The 17,203-nt window shown below is 45.7% G+C and overlaps 1 protein-coding gene across 3 annotated transcripts in view; it reads right to left on the reverse strand.

The window, feature by feature from the left end:
* Nucleotides 1-17,203, reverse strand: part of SEC24C (SEC24 homolog C, COPII coat complex component) — a 31,135-nt gene that overhangs the window by 7,005 nt on the left and 6,927 nt on the right. For 2 of the 3 annotated variants that reach the window (XM_053586092.1, XM_053586093.1), the window contains exons 4-11: nucleotides 9,149-9,327; nucleotides 8,478-8,849; nucleotides 8,008-8,144; nucleotides 6,717-6,785; nucleotides 4,609-4,720; nucleotides 4,249-4,376; nucleotides 338-476; nucleotides 8-123 (exon numbers count right to left, since the gene is read on the reverse strand). In XM_053586092.1, the coding sequence (XP_053442067.1) occupies nucleotides 8-123; nucleotides 338-476; nucleotides 4,249-4,376; nucleotides 4,609-4,720; nucleotides 6,717-6,785; nucleotides 8,008-8,144; nucleotides 8,478-8,849; nucleotides 9,149-9,327 (1,252 nt within the window). The remainder of the gene's footprint in view (nucleotides 1-7; nucleotides 124-337; nucleotides 477-4,248; nucleotides 4,377-4,608; nucleotides 4,721-6,716; nucleotides 6,786-8,007; nucleotides 8,145-8,477; nucleotides 8,850-9,148; nucleotides 9,328-17,203) is intronic. The other variant, XM_053586094.1, reaches the window with a different exon arrangement.

Consider the following 17,203-nt stretch of genomic DNA (forward strand, 5'->3'; position numbering starts at 1 on the left):
CCCTCACCTTGCAGTAATCTACAGTGGCCAAGAATTCATAAGAGCCCAGGGATAACTCAGGACGGTCATAAGCATCCACACGTTTGCCGGTATGATCCAGATGTTGAAAATACTGGGGGGGAACTGTGGGAGTATGGTAGTGTGTTACTCAAAGATCCGCTCTCAATCTTAGTAAGTCTGGTCCTGGCTGAACTCACTTCACTGCCCCACATTCCCATGTGTGCTCTACTTCCCCAACTCCTGAAAAATGGACCCTTATCTGCCTACCTAGAACAAGAACAGTGAAGATGCACTGAAGACCTTCCCGTGCCCTGAATCCCAACTTCCGTGAACATACCATCATTGATACAACTACAAAAGCAGCACTGGAAGCGCCTGCCTCCCTCGATGAACTGCATGAAGGGGCACATGTATGCTTTGCAGCGATTACAGCGCAAAGGGCCAGATTCTCCATGGTCCACGACATACGGTGAAGCCTAAGAAGCAAAGGGGAGGGGCTCAGACAGAGGGAAGCTATAATAGGTTCAGACATGTGCCAGTGGATGAGAAGGAATGACCTGGAGGGAGAAGGGGCACGGGTCAGATACTGAACCTGGAGAGAGAGTACATGGAAGAGAATGAGGACAAATGATGGGGGTACTAATCCAAGGAAAACATCCCTAAGAGTCTAAATTCTCTAGTTTCTGCTTTCTACTCCCCATCCCTAGAAGTGCTTTTCTCTTTTTTTTGAGACAGAGCCTCAAGCTGTCACCCTGAGTAGAGTGCTGTGGCATCACAGCTCACAGCAACCTCCAACTCCTGGGCTTAAGTGATTCTCCTGCCTCCGCCTCCCACGTAGCTGGGACTACAGGTGCCCGCCACAATGCCTGGCTATTTTTTGGTAGCTCAGGTGTATGTGGCTGGCGCCTTAGCCACTTAAGACACAGGCGGCGAGCCTTCTTTTTAATTTTTTTTTGAGACAAAGTTTTAAGCTGTTGCCCTGGGTAGAGTGCCAAAAAAAAAAAAAAAAAAGAGCAAATTATTATTATTTTTTTTTTTTTAGAGACAGTCTCACTTTATGGCCCTCGGTAGAGTGCCGTGGCCTCACACAGCTCACAGCAACCTCCAACTCCTGGGCTTAAGCGATTCTCTTGCCTCAGCCTCCCAAGTAGCTGGGACTACAGGCGCCCGCCACAACGCCCGGCTATTTTTTTGGTTGCAGTTTGGCCGGGGCCGGGTTTGAACCTGCCACCCTCAGGCCGGCGCCTTACCAACTGAGCCACAGGTGCCGCCCTGAAGAGCAAATTATTAATATTGGATGAATATTTCAACAGTGTGACTAATGTATGAAATTATTTTTTTCTAAGAGTTTTTCTATAACCTTCCAAAAGTAGTGATGTTTATAGTTACTATAAATCAAGCTTTGGAAGTCCAAAAACTATTATAAAAGACTGCCTTCCTTTTAGGAAAAAAAAATGCAACCTTTTTCTCTCTTTTGCAAAAGGTACTATTAAGTGAACGAGGTTTTCTAAATAATTGTTCTTAAAATTTCAGACTTACAAAGTTAGTAGTAGAATTTTATTTAAAGGCCCTAGGTATTAATTTTTTTTTTTTTTTTGAGACAGAGTCTCACTATGTCACCCTTGGTAGAGTGCTGGGGAGTCACAGTTCACAGAAACCTCAAACTCTTGGGCTTAAGCATTTCTCTTGCCTCAGACTTCTGAGTAGCTGGGACTATAGGTGCCAGCCACAACACCTGGCTATTTTTTTGTTTACAGTTGTCATTGTTGTTTAGTAGGTCTGGGGCAGGCGTAAACCTGCCAGCTTTGGTGTATGTGGCTGGCGCCCCACTCACTGAGCTACGGGCACGGAGCCATAGGTATTAATTTTTTAATGAGTACTTTTTTTTTTTTTTTTTTGCAGTTGTGGCCAGGGCTGGGTTTGAACCCGTCACCTCCGGCACATGGGGCCAGCACCTTTTGAGCCACAGGCACCGCTCTTTTAATGAGCACTTTAAACAGATATTTGAATAGCTGCTGCAACGTAATATCTTGCATGTGATTTTTTTTTTTTTTTGTAGAGACAGAATCTCACTTTATGGCCCTCGGTAGAGTGCCGTGGCCTCACACAGCTCACAGCAACCTCCAGCTCCTGGGCTTAAGCGATTCTCTTGCCTCAGCCTCCCGAGTAGCTGGGACTACAGGCGCCCGCCACAACGCCCGGCTATTTTTTGGTTGCAGTTCAGCCAGGGCCGGGTTTGACCCTGCCACCCTCAGTATATGGGGCCGGCGCCTTACTGACTGAGCCACAGGCACCGCCCGCATGTGATTTTTTTTAACTTGATATGTGCAGCCTAATCTTTTCATAAAAACTGGATCTTTTCCTGTGCCCATCATGAGTCTGAACCATAAAGAAAGCAAGTCAGGGGGCGGCGCCTGTGGCTCAGTCGGTAGGGCGCCGGCCCCATATACCTAGGGTGGCGGGTTCAAACCCGGCCCCGGCCAAACTGCAACCAAAAAATAGCCGGGCGTTGTGGCGGGCGCCTGTAGTCCCAGCTACTCGGGAGGCTGAGGCAAGAGAATCGCTTAAGCCCAGGAGTTGGAGGTTGCTGTGAGCTGTGTGAGGCTACGGCACTCTACCGAGGGCCATAAAGTGAGACTCTGTCTCTACAAAAAAAAAAAAAGAAAGCAAGTCAGATAGTATTAACTTCAGTGGTTGCTAAAGTTGATATTATTATTAATCTGTAATTAGTAATTTGGCTGGCAGTATTTATCTCTCTGTTGTAAACTGAGATAATTGCTTAACTATAATTTATAGCTTTTAGTACAGTTGATTCTTAATGGAAAATCTGAAACCTAACTTGCAGATTTAAAGGTAATGTACAACCCCTGTGTCTGTAAATAACTTTAATTAGTACCTTTTTGTCACTTAGACTACTACTTGAATGAGCTCTTTCGGAAGTTATATCGAGTTGTAGGGTTTGCTTCTTAATAATTGAACTGAATCTCCAGTTCCTGTAAAAAGGATTTGGCTACTTCAGTTCAAAAAAGTAGCCAAATCCATTTTTGTCTCTTTTTATTAATGTGCTCTGTACCGCTGGTAAGGTCTCTATAGTTTCCTTACCTGCTGCTCCAATGTATTTTACATCCCTATGGCTATTTCCAAGACTATAAAAAGGAAAAACTATATTTGCATACAACACTAACCCTCTGACTGCTAATGTATATTTTCTGCTTGCTTTGCCTTGTTATGGCTGCTTTTTTGTGCTAATAAAGTATATTTGGTGTTCTCCTTGTAAAAAAAAAAAAAGAAAAGAAAAAGAAACAGAGACTGTAAAACTGGCCATAGGAAGCCAGGGGCTGCCATGCACATCTGAGGAGAAAGCCAAAATTATTTAGGATTCATATTCCTGGCCTTATCTTCAAGCCCCTTCATTCTTGCCCTGGGGATCTTGACTTTTGCTTCCTTCTCTAACCAAGTATCTATGACACTTCTCCCCATCCCTGGGATTCTGCGACACCTACTGATGTCCCAGGCAGATGTTACCCTACAGATAAGTGACCAGCATGCAACCATGCCTAATGAGACCCAGAAAGAAACAGAAAAACACACAGAGTAAGACATATATATGTTTTGTTTGTTTGTTTTAGTGGAAATGGGGTCTTCCTCTTGTTTAGGCTGGTCTTGAACCTCTGACCTCAAGCAATCCTCCTTCCTTGGCCTCCCAGAGTGCTAAGATTACAGGCATGAGCCACCATGCCCAGCTTGGAAGAGGAATATGAGCTTTCAGTTTCCAGTTATAGAGAACTCTATTTAAATAAGTGAAGCTTGAACATGAGGGTTTCCTACCAAGGCCTGGTAGTACAACTACCTAGCTCTCTCTTTGCATGCTGATTTCGGGTACTGGTTTGATACACTAGGGCCCAAGCCATTTGAGGGAAGGACTACTGGATCATAATATCCCTAACCTACCTAGGATGAAAGGACAGCATATAAGGAAAAAAAAGAATCTTATCTTTCTCATCATCTGGGGTTGACCATGGTATGAGTGGTTCCTACACCCAGCTGTCTTCTCCCCTATTAGGGTGGCCCTGCCTCTTTTCATATTGCTTGTTCCCTCTATGGCTGGGATAGAAAGCTACTAAAGCTACTCTCCCCTTTGCTCATCCAAGATGTCTCCTTTTTTTGACAGCTAGAATCACATCTAGGAAGCTTTAGTCACTCTCGCTCCCTTTCTTTCGTTATACTCTAGCCCCTTCCCTGACTTACCTCCTCTGGGGGCAGCCTTGCCAATGGCTTAATGACAGCTGCCAGGGGCACCTGAGCCTGCTTAGCCATGTCAGAAGTGCAAGGGATATTATAGGATGTGCATCGGATGTATCGAGGACTTGCATTCCCTGAAGGAAGAAGGAGAAAACCTGAATTAGATCAAAGAATCCCTCTAGATACCAGTTTTTCTTTGGGGATTTACCCCATCACTCCTGCAAATGCTAGAGCTGATGGTAGTTCTTTCTGCCTCCAGACAGACTGAGGGGAACCGACCTCTGGTTAAAGATTGACAAAAGTGCCACTCATTGCTAATTATCTTAAAGAAAAAGCCCCTCTAGGACCAGTTAATGACCTTCTCACCTTGATCTTTCACCAGGAAGTTGGTGGTGACTAAGGGTGGCACCTGGCCCCGTACTCCAGTAATAAATGGCTCTGTACCCCGGTTGTTCCTGTCATCTTCAATGACCTGAATCTGCAGGGAAGAAGTGAAATGAGTGTGGTGACAGAATAAAAGGAAGCACCAGGCCCCAGAATGCCAAGAGAAAGAAAAATTAGAGCTGCAGCCCAGAAACTAAAAAACTGATGAAGAACACCTTATGCACCAGGCCTGCTGTCCTTCTGGAGATCATATAAAACGCTATAACACCAATCTTCCACTCTATAGTACCAAGATACTGGGCAGGCAACACTGAGAATGGGCTTCTTTATGAATTACCCTGACCAGGATCAATGGTGAGCACCCTTTTATTTCTCCCATCCCAAGAAAGTTCCAGCTCTGATCACAAACCTGCAGACATGATTAGCTTGCATTCCCCTCCCCCATCAAGTCTTCCTCCCTCCTCTCCCCAAGACACATTCTGACTAGGAAAACAGACAACAGCAACCATGTATAAATGACTCTACCTGGAATGACTCTACACTCAATGAAATTACAAGGGACAGGGTAAGAAGAGAATTATATAGCCAGGAATGATCAGGTAAGGTGAGGAAGCAGAGGCTGCCTGACTTTTAGGTAAGCATCAATGTAGATATACGGAAGGAGAGAATAAGTACCAAATTCTTTTTTTTTTTTTTTTTGTAGAGACAGAGTTTCACTTTATCGCCCTCAGTAGAGTGTTATGGCATCACACAGCTCACAGCAACCTCCAGCTCTTGGGCTTAGGTGATTCTCTTGCCTCAGCCTCCTAAGTAGCTGGGACTACAAGCGCCTGCCACAATGCCCGGCTATTTTTTTGTTGCAGTTTGGCTGGGGCTGGGTTTGAACCTGCCACTCTCAGTATATGGGGCCAGCCACTGAGCCACAGGCGCCACCCAAGTACCAAATTCTTATAGTTCAGTCTCCCACATTTTTTTTTTTTTTTTGTAGAGACAGAGTCTCACTTTATGGCCCTTGGTAGAGTGCCGTGGCCTCACACAGCTCACAGCAACCTCCAACTCCTGGGCTTAAGCGATTCTCTTGCCTCAGCCTCCCGAGTAGCTGGGACTATAGGTGCCCACCACAACGCCCGGCTATTTTTTGGTTGCAGTTTGGCCGGGGCTGGGCTTGAACCCACCACCCTCGGTATATGGGGCCGGCGCCTTACCGACTGAGCCACAGGTGCCGCCCAGGCTCCCACATTTTGACAGACTTGGTGAAGGAAATAAAAGATTTGCAATGCTAGCCAGGCGTTGTAGCGGGCGCCTGTAGTCCCAGCTACTCGGGAGGCTGAGGCAAGAGAATCACTTGGGCCCAGGAGTTGGTGGTTGCTGTGAGCTGGGTGAGGCCACGGCACTCTACCCAGGGCCATAAAGTGAGACTCTGTCTCTAAAAAAAAAAAAGAAAAAGATTTGCAACGCTGGTAATCAGACCCTTGTGCAGAGTGATGACTTTTGGTCAGTTACTTTAAGATGCATTTGGACAAACCAGAAAAAGTAAAGGGCAAATAAGATTCTGTATCTCATAGCAGAAGGGCTGAGCTTAGAAATATATTAGAGTCAAAAAAGACTCTCCACATGAGAAAGTGGCCCATACTTTCCCAAACCAGCAATCCCTTCTCTTGTAAGAAAAACCAGTTTGGGACACCATGAACCTATACATAAATAGCCACCTACCCAACCACTTCTCCACAGCAAGCTATATACAAAATCAAACCCAAACTGGAAGGATCTACCACTCAACTTTGTCCTGTTCCATCACACATCACATGCAGGCTTCTGGAAGAGCCAGCAAGACTAAACCCAAAGGTTAACATGCTACCTGGCCCACCCCTAGAGCCTACCCCATACTCAAGGCACTGCTAACAGCTTGCTATCTCTTCATTACATGGTGACTTGAGGCATGCACATCCTTCTAGCTTATAAAAGTGAGGATCTAAGGGAAGAGAATGGAGAGGGATGAACATGGTGGATGAGGTGAAGATGAGGTCACAGGCATGCATGGATGGCACTAACCCAGGAATGACACATACACACCAACCCTCTGCACTTACTGGACTAGGAATGGCATCAGGGTCTATTCTTTGCCTGGTTTTCTGCTGAGGAGGCAGCTCATTAAGTTGCTTTTAGTGTTTTAATAATAAAGGCAGCAGGAGAATATAGGGAGGGAGACAAAAGAACAAGAGGCAGATGTTACTTCTCTCAACCCTGATGAGTTAGACATGAACAGTTGGAGCGTGGCTTATACTACTGAATCCAGTCCCCTCCAGATATGAAATTCCAAGTCTTTCTGGCCCAACGCAGAAGTTTTAATGGCTCAGAGTATGATATAGAAAGTTAAGGAAAGGGGGCAAACCAAAGGCAAACAGGGGTTATACAAGGGAGGGGCTGAAGGGAAGAAATTTTAAGTTAGAAGAGGAATGTTCCCTTCAAAAGGCCAAACCTCCCATCTAAGGACTCATTTTATGCCGAAAGAAGCCTCCCCTCACATCTAACTAGACTCTCCTCACTCCAGGAGGGGAAAAGGAGAGGCTGCTTAACCTCAACAGGCTCCCTCACCATGGTGGTTTCCCAAAGGAAGAGGGAAGAGAACAGAATGGAATATGACAATGGCTAAGCATGGTGAGGTAACTGACATAGCAAATGTTACAGACAGAACTATAAAGTGGCCCCTACTTGGGAGTATAGTGTCGGTCTCTGTTCTGAGTCTGATAAGAAGGGCCTGAGGATTCTGATGGCTCTAAGGGTGACCCAACCTCATCCTCAGAGAAGCAGTTTCCCCCGTGGGACTTTACACACACACTGCCCTCATAAAATATAGATCACTCTTCCCCATCCACACAGCAGGAACCTACCAAACAAAAGTACAGGGGGCTTCCTCCTAAAACTGTCCAAGTAAGAGCAGTGATAAAAAGTGAGGTTTCTTCCGTCTCTTAACATCTAGTATCAGAGAACTGCTCTGCTCTACCCATTAGGAAGAATGCTACCCTACTAGATCTAGGGAGACAACACTTAGCCTCTACTCCATAGAAGGGCAAAGGTCAACATGCTGTGTATGTTCAATAGTGACAGAATACGGCCCTCAACCCAGAACTCTACTGACACTGCTGATCCCTCTCCCTTCTCCTTCCCTGTCCAGCTATGGAGTAAAACTATCCCCAAAAGACTGCTGGAACTTCAAGTTCTAGTTCAGAGTCAAAAATCACATTTAAGTTCTTGGCCTACAAGAAGATGAACAAAAATGGAAAATTATCAGGAAATGCTAGGCAAGCATCTTATCTAGGCTGACCTGCTTATCAGCAGACATAAACCCCTTCCCCAGGACCCGTGTAAATATCTACTCACAGGGCTTGGGATGGCATCAGGGTCTAGGCGCTTAGGAGGCAGAGGCTGAGGAGGCCCAGGCTGACTGCCAAAGGTAGGTGCTCCAGGATAGGGGCTTCCATAATTAGGCTGAGGGCCCCGGACTGGTCCAAAGGAACCTGAGAAACAAGAGCACAAGGTTAATAAACTCAAAATCCCCTCTTATCTCTTCTTAAGGCCTCAGACTTCTATAAACAAAAAATTATATGGTACACAATGACTGGCAAAGCCATTCAGACAAAAACCAAACTATAAACCATAAGAAAAAGACTATCTTATCAACCCCACATCATGTGATAATACCCTGAATTTGTCCATCTAGGTTATCACTCAGCAAGCAATATTAAAAAAGTGAGGGTTTTTAATGGAGTTCATAGGGCTGAAACAAAAACAAAATAAAATCTGAATAGTTGAAGCCTTTGGCTTCTAGCCATACCTTGGCATAGACTCACCATTTTGTTGTACTTGATAGCCTGGCTGCTGGGGAGAGTGCATAGGTGGTGGTGGTCCTGGGGGCCCAGTCATTTGGGTACCAGGGGGCAGAGTTTGAGGAGGGGGTGAGGACACATGGTTGGGATGGCTCACTGGGGGCCCTCCAAAACCCTGTCCAGGCAGGAGTGGACCAGTCATTGAAGGCATCCGAGGACCTCCTGCAGCTGGAGGTGTGAAGCTGGAGGCCTGTGGTGTGGCAGATCGCTGGGGAGTCTGGACCCCAGGATGACCTTGGGCCTGGCCAATGGGAGAAGCCTGGCCCTGAAGATAGGAGCCATACAGACCAGAGTTAGGGAAACTTCCTGAGGCTGAAGCCAGCGATGTTGGTGGGCCTGAGAAGTAGAAGAAGTAGAGTCAAAAGTCCAGTCATTCTGCCTCCTTGTTTAGTAAATCACTTCCCTTCTATACAAGAGGGGCAGATATGACTGTCTCATCTTCTGGGGCTCAGAGGCATAGGAAATAAAAGGAATTCAGATATACCCTAGAGCAGTGGTTCTCAACCTTCCTAATGCTCTGGCCCTTTAATACAGTTCCTATGGGTCGCAACCCACAGGTTGAGAACCGCTGCCCTAGAGCCTAATGCCCCTGAAAAGAACAGAGTGGTACAATTTCTAGGGTCACACCTACTCACCATAGCCCAGCCCTGAATGGGAAGGAGCTGGGGCCACAGCACCACTGATCTGCATTCCAGCCAGCTGTGTAGTCACCTGTGCACTTGTCGAGAGAGGGCCATAGGGCTGAAGTATAGCTGGCTGACTGACCACAGGGGCCAATGGGGATGGGGACCCAAATGGTTGAGACCCAGGGAGCCTATGAAGATGAAGAGAAGGAAACAAGAAGTGACTAGAGGGACTGGGATATCCTTTGACGCTGGCAGGAGTTTCACATCATACAGGAAGCCACTTGTTTTACAGCATCTTACTCTCATCCTCAGCTCTTTTATGGTTTTCATACTTTTGCGTATTTGTGGGCAAATTACATTCCTAGTTATCTACTCTGTGATTAATTCATGGAAAATCTTGTTTTCCTAGGTTTACTCCAAAAACATATGCTAAGCACCCTCAGGTCAAATATTATTTTTTCTCTGCTACTTGAATTGTCACCTCCTCTGCCTCAATTCTTTTTTTTTTTTTCCTTTCTTTTAAGACAGCGCCTCATGCTATCAGCCTGGGTAGAGTGCTGTTGCATCACAGCTCACAGCAACCTCCAACTCCTGGGCTTAAGCAATTCTCTTGCCTCAGCCTCCCAAGTAGCTGGGACTACAGGCACCCGCCACAACGTCTGGCTATTTTTTGGTTGTAGTTGTCATTGTTTGGCAGGCCCAGGCTGGATTCGAACCCGCCAGTTCTAGTATATGTGGCTGGCACTTTAGCTGCTTGAGCTACAGGCGCCCACCTTTTCTTTTTTTTTTTTTTTTGAGACAGAGTCTCAAACTGTCACCCTGGGTACAGTGCATTGTGTGTCACAGCTCACAGCAACCTCAAACTCTTGGGCTCAAGAGATTCTCTTGCCTCAGCCACCCAAGTAGCTGGGAGTACAGGCGCTCGCCACAACGCCCAGCTAATTTTTTTTGTTATTGCAGTTGTCATTGTTGTTTTAGCTGGCCTGGGCCGGGTTCGAACCTGCCACCCTCAGTGTATGTGGCCAGTGCCCTGCCGACTGAGGTTCAGTTCTTTTTTTTTTTGTAGAGACAAAGTCTCACTTTATGGCCCTCGGTAGAGTGCCATGGCCTCACACAGCTCACAGCAACCTCCAACTCCTGGGCTTAAGCCATTCTCTTGCCTCAGCCTCCCGAGCAGCTGGGACTACAGGCGCCCGCCAAAACACCCGGCTATTTTTTGGTTACAGTTTGGCCAGGGCGGGGTTTGAACCCACCACCCTCGGTATATGGGGCCAGCGCCTTGCCACAACGCCCGGCTATTTTTTGGTTACAGTTTGGCCGGGGCCGGGTTTGAACCCGCCACCCTCAGTATATGGGGCCGGCGCCTTACCGACTGAGCCATAGGCGCTGCCCTTTTTTTTTTTCTTTTTTTCAGTTCTTTTTTATTAGAGACAGAGTCTCACTTTGTTGCCCTCAGTAGAGTGCTGTGACGTCACAGCTCACAGCAATCTCCAGCTCTTGGGCTTAGGCAATTCTCTTGCCTCAGCCTCCCGAGTAGCTGAGACTACATGCGCCCGACACAATGCCTGGCTATTTTTTTGTTGCAGTTTGGCCGGGACTGGGTTCAAATCCGCCACCCTCGATATATGGGGCTGGCGCTTTACTTACTGAGCACAGGCGCCACCCCTGCCTCAATTTTTTGTTGACAAACCTGTTCTGTATTTTTTTTTTTGTAGAGTCAGAGTCTCACTTTATCACCCTCAGTAGAGGGCTGTGGTGTCACAGCTCACAGCAACCTCCAACTCCTGGGCTTAGGCGATTCTCTTGCCTCAGCCTCCTGAGTAGCTGGGACTACAGGTGCCTGCCACAATGCCCGGCTATTTTTTGTTGCAGTTTGGTCAGGGCCAGGTTTGAACCCGCCACCCTTGGTATATGGGGCTCGCACCCTACCCACTGACCCACAGGCGCCGCCCCTGTTCTGTAATCTTTTTTTTTTTTTTTTTTGTAGAGACAGAGTCTCACTTTATGGCCCTCGGTAGAGTGCCGTGGCCTCACACAGCTCACAGCAACCTCCAACTCCTGGGCTTAAGCGATTCTCTTGCCTCAGCCTCCCGAGTAGCTGGGACTACAGGCGCCCGCCACAACGCCCGGCTATTTTTTGGTTGCAGTTTGGCCGGGGCCGGGTTTGAACCCGCCACCCTCGGTATATGGGGCCGGCGTCCTACCGACTGAGCCACAGGCGCCACCCCCTGTTCTGTAATCTTAAACCCTGAAGGAATTGAAAAGGAAGGCACACATAAACATGCACACAACAGGCACTTAATAAATGTGAGACCAAACAAATGCAGTTTGATGCACAGTAACTGAGATAATGCCAGGAAGGCTATGTTAACCATTGTGATGAAAATGTGTCAAATGGTGTATGAAGCAAGTGTATGATGCCCCATTATCATATCAATGCATAGTTATGATTTAATAAAAAAAAAAAAACAAAAAAAACAAATGCAGTTTGATTATTCAACTTCTTTTTTTTTTTGTAGAGACAGAGTCTCACTGTACCGCCCTCGGGTAGAGTGCTGTGGCGTAACACGGCTCACAGCAACGTCTAACTCTTGGGCTTATGCGATTCTCCTGCCTCATCCTCCCAAGCAGCTGGGACCACAGGCGCCCGCCACAACGCCCGGCTATTTTTTTGTTGCAGTTTGGCTGGGGCTGGGTTTGAACCCGCCACACTCGGCATATGGGACTGGCGCCCTACTCACTGAGCCACAGGCGCCGCCCTGATTATTCAACTTCTAAACCAAAGCATTTATTAGTTTATCCTGGGAAAATTGTTAGAATAACCTGTAAGATCAGAGAAGCAGCTGAGCTTCACATTCAGTATTAATCAGAACAATGATGTTAACTGTACCAGAAAAGAACTAGAGAAAGACGACATAAATTGGGTAGCCTTCCAGTTGGGTCTATTTAGCAACACCTTGTTACTTGGATAGCTACGTTGGACACCTACATGGTATTAGACAGCACATTTAAATATAAATACAGGGCGGAACCTGTGGCTCAAAGGAGTAGGCTGCCGGCCCCATATGCTGGAGGTAGTGGGTTCAAACCCAGCCCTGGCCAAAAACTGCAAAAAAATATATATAAATACAAAAATCATTCCAATATAATTACATACTAACTACAGAACACTGGTGCTGGCATTTTATAGTGATATTACTACAGATGTCTACAGCATAGGATTTTTTTGTGTGGGGGGAGACAAGGTCTTACTCTGTTACCTAAGCTAGAGTTTAGTGGCATGATCATAGCTCACTGCAGCACTGAACTCCTGGGCTCAAGAAATCTTTGTGCGTCAGTCTCTTGAGTAGCTAGGACTAAAGGCATGTACCACCAAACCTGGCTGATAATCATCCTTTTTTTTTTTTTAGAGACAGCATCTTGGTATGTTGCCCAGGCTGGTCCCAAACTCCCAGCCTCCAGTAAGCTAGCTGGGATGGGTGTGAATCACCACACAGGCCCTCTCATTGCCTTTTTTTTTTTTTTTTTTTTGTTGCAGTTTTTGGCTGGGGCTGGGTTTGAACCCACCACCTCCAGCATATGGGGCCAGCGCTCTGCTCCTTTGAGCCACAGGCGTCGCCCTGTCTTTTTGTTTTGTTTTGGTTTTGTTTGAGATAGTCTTACTCTGTCGCCCCAATAGAGTGCCTTGGCATCATTGTAGCTCACAGTAACCTCAAACTCTCGGGCTAAAGCAATCCTCTTGCCTCAGCCTCCCAAGTAGTTAGGACTACCATCACCTGCCACTACGCCTGGCTAGTTTTTCTATTTTTAGTAGAGACAGGGTCTCACTCTTGCTCAAACTGGTATCAGAACTCCTGAATTCAGGCAATCTATCCACCTCAGCCTCCCAGAATGCTAGGATTACAGGCATGAGCCACCGCACCAGCCTCCACTCATTGTCTTTTGATGGCTCCTCTTCTTTCCTTTATATGTTGGTAAACTCAAAGTCTCAGTCCTCAATTCTCAATGTTCACTTTCTAAGTGATTTCATCAAGTCCCATAGCTTTAAATAACATCTATAGACTGAGGACTCCCAGATTTTTATCTTCAGTCCTGGTATTAGTTCTGACCTACAGATTTGAATATACACTTACCTATTCAACATCTCTACATAGATAATAACTTTCTTAAACCTATAATGTTGGGCGGTGCCTGTGGGCTCAGTGGGTAGGGCGCCAGCCTCATATACCGAGGGTGGCAGGTTCAAACCCAGCCCCAGTCGAACTGCAACTAAAAAATAGCCGGGCGTTGTGGCGGCCGCCTGTAGTCCCAGCTACTTGGGAGATTGATGCAAGAGAATCGCCTAAGTACAGGAGTTGGAGGTTGCTGTGAGCAGTGTGACGCCATGGCTCTCTACCGAGGGCCATAAAGTGAGACTCTGTCTCCAAAAAAAAAAAAAAAAATGATAATGTCCAAAATAAAACCTTTCATTTCACCTCCAAAATGTGTTTTTTCTCAATTATTCCTCATCCCAGTAAATAGCATTTTTACACAAATGCTTTAAGCCTCTTTCTTTCTTAACCCATATCCAACCCTCTGACTCCACCTTCAAAATGTATACCAAATCTCACTATATATTTTTGGTATCCATTGGGGATTAGTTCCAGGATCCCCTGTAGACACCAAAATCTGCAGATGTTCAAGTTCCTTATATAAAACACTGTACTTCGGGCGGCACCTGTGGCTCAGTCAGTAGGGCGCCGGCCCCATATACCGAGGGTGGCGGGTTCAAACCCAGCCCCGGCCAAACTGCAACCAAAAAATAGCTGGGCGTTGTGGCGGGCACCTGTAGTCCCAGCTACTCGGGAGGCTGAGGCAAGAGAATCACTTAAGCCCAGGAGTTGGAGGTTGCTGTGAGCTGTGTGAGGCCATGGCACTCTACCGAGGGCCACAAAGTGACCCTAAAAAAAATAAAATAAAATAAAATACTGTACTTCATATAACCTATACACCTCCTCCCATATACTTAAAATCATCTCTACTAATAATACCTAACACAATGTAAATTTTATGTAAATAATAATACCATATTTTCTTTTTTTTTTGTAGAGACAGAGTCTCACTGTACCGCCCTCAGGTAGAGTGCCGTGGCGTCACACGGCTCACAGCAACCTCTAACTCTTGGGCTTACGCGATTCTCTTGCCTCAGCCTCCCGAGCAGCTGGGACTACAGGTGGATATTTTCTTTCTTTTATTTTTAGTACTTTTACATTTTATTTTATTGTTTGTTTGTTTGAGATGGGGAATTCCTATGTTGCCGAGGCTGGACTCCAACTCCTGGGCTCAAGCAATATTCCCACCTCAGCCTCCTGAGTAGCTGCGACTATAGGTACAAGCCACCATGCCTGGCTTATTACAGTTTTTCCTAAATATTTTACACCCACAGTAGATTGAATCCATGGATGAAGAATCCATGACTACAAAGGGATGATTACATTCTCTAAAACTTCTATTACTACCAAATCAAGACTATCTCTTACCTGAACTACTGCAATAGCCTCCCAAGAAGATTCCTCCCTACTTGCCCTTTTAAAAAAAAAAAAAAAAAAACAGACTTGAATTTGAAGTACAAATATAAGCAAATGAGGTATTTTATCTTTAACATACATAGATACGTGTTTCTTAGCTCTGGCTACCTAAAAGGCCTAGAATATAACCAATCCAATAAAATGAGCATTCTTTGGCGGCACCTGTAGCTCAAGCAGCTAAGGTGCCAGCCACATACGCCAGAGCTGGCAGGTTTGAATCCAGCCCGGGCCTGCCAAACAACAATGACAACTACAGCCAAAAAATAGCTGGGTGTTGTGGCGGGCGCCTGCACTCCAGCTACTTAGGAGGCCAAGGCAAGAGAACTGCTTAAGCCCAGGAGTTGGAGATTGCTGTGAGCTGTGATGCCACAGCACTCTACCTAGGGCGATAGCTTGAGGCTCTGTCTCAAAAAAAAAAAAAAAAAAAAGAAAAGAAAACAAAAAAGGGCAGCGCCTGTGGCTCAGTGAGTAGGGTGCCAGCGCCATATACCAAGCCGGGCCCCAGCCAAACTGCAACAAAAAATAGAAGGGCGTTGTTGTAGGCCTGTAGTCCCAGCTACTCAGGAAGCAAGAGAATCACCTAAGCCCAAGAGCTGGAGGTTGCTGTGAGCTGTGACACCACAGCACTCTACCAAGGGTGACAAAGTGAGACTCTGTCTTCAAAAGAAAAAAATTCTTTGTGCCTATATTACAGCCCTGAATTATCATTTCTCATTATAAAAATACATGACTTCTTGGAAAAATGGCTACTTTATAACTTGGGACTACTAGGGTTGTGTCAACAGGACTCAGAAGCCAACATGAATTTCATAATGCTAACTGCAAATGATAACTGCAGTACACTGAAACCCATCAAATACAGCAGAACCTCTGTAAGCTGACCACCCAGAAACTATAACAAACTGGTTAACATACGGAGGTGGTAAACATAAGGAACTAGGCCTCCCGGACTGATATGTACATGTGGTGCATGTTTGGTGTATAAAAATTAGATCAATTTAAGGAGATAGTGAATGTAGGGCTGTGGTCAACTATGGAGGTTCTACCGTATATTTATATCTATACATTCATAATGACATAAGAGAAGAGAGCCTCAGTGTGGTGGCTCACACCTATAATCTCAGCACTTTGGGAGGCTGAGACAGGAAGATCACTTTAGGCCAGGAGTTTAAGAGTAGGCTGGATAATATAGCAGACCCTCCACAACTGACCATCTCCCTACATTGACCACCCTCTTAAGTTGATATCATTTTCATACCAGACATGTACTACATGTACATGTATATCAGTACAGTAGGCTTACTTAATCATGTTGACCACCTCTGTATGCTGACCAGTCCCTTGGGTGGTCAACTTACAGAGGTTCTACTGTACAGCAAGAACCTGTCTCGGCAAAAAAAAAACCTAAAAATAAAAATAAATTGCCAGGCATGGTGGTGCATACTTACAGTTCCACCTACTTAGAAGCTAAGGCAGGAGAACTGCTTGAGCCCAGGAGATCAAGGCAACAATGAGTTATAATCATGCCACTGCACCCTAGCCTGCATGACAGAGTGAGATCCTGTCTCCAAAAAACAAGAAGATTGATTATATATAACAGATGCCAAGAAGCTAATTCATTCCCTTGTAAACCAGTAAAGAAAGGTAAGGAATCAAGTATTTATCCTACATACTTGTGGATTGCACAACTGGTAAGGAAATAACAGATAATGAGAATTCTCTATAATGGTATTCAAACAAATGAAAAAGAAAAAAACTCAGCCAGGCACAGAAGCTCACTCCTATATTCCTAGCACTCTGGGAGGCAGAGGCGGGAGGATCAATGGAGCTCAGGAGTTCAAAACCAGTCTCAGCAACCGAGATAGAAAAAACTAGCCAGGCATCATCATGGTGGGTGCTCATAGTCCCAGCTACTCAGGAGGCTGAGGCAAGAGGATCACTTGAGCCTAAGAGTTTGAGGTTGCTGTGAGCTATGACACCACGATACTCTACCAAGGACGACAAAATGAGAGAAAAGAAGGAAGGGAGAGAGGGAGGGAGGGAGACACTCTTTCCCCAGATTTTTGTAAGGTTCATGCCTCATTTCACTGATCTCAAACATTACTTCTGAGAAGCTTACCTTGATCATATTATTTAAAATTGCTCCCTATCTCCTCACTGGTCATTCTATATATCCTCACCTTGTTTTTATAACTTTATGTTTATTTGTCTGCTTGTTATTATATATGTACTCCACTCATTTGCCTTACCCAAATTTATGTTAATGCTAAAAATACATATTCTGCTAAATATAGAAAGAAAAACTGAGGCAAGAGGATAGCTTGAGCCTGAGTTTAAGGTTGCTGTGAGCTATGACACCACAGCACTCTACCCAGGGCAACAGCTTGAGAGACTATATCTCAAAAGCCAATTCATTGGATACCTAACGAAAGTGTCAGAAAGTCACTCTTCCATTACCACCCCTCCACCCCAGTTATAGCTTGCTTTTGTTTACCAA

This window comes from Nycticebus coucang, chromosome 3, assembly GCF_027406575.1.
Source record: "Nycticebus coucang isolate mNycCou1 chromosome 3, mNycCou1.pri, whole genome shotgun sequence".
NCBI classification, from domain to species: domain Eukaryota; kingdom Metazoa; phylum Chordata; class Mammalia; order Primates; family Lorisidae; genus Nycticebus; species Nycticebus coucang.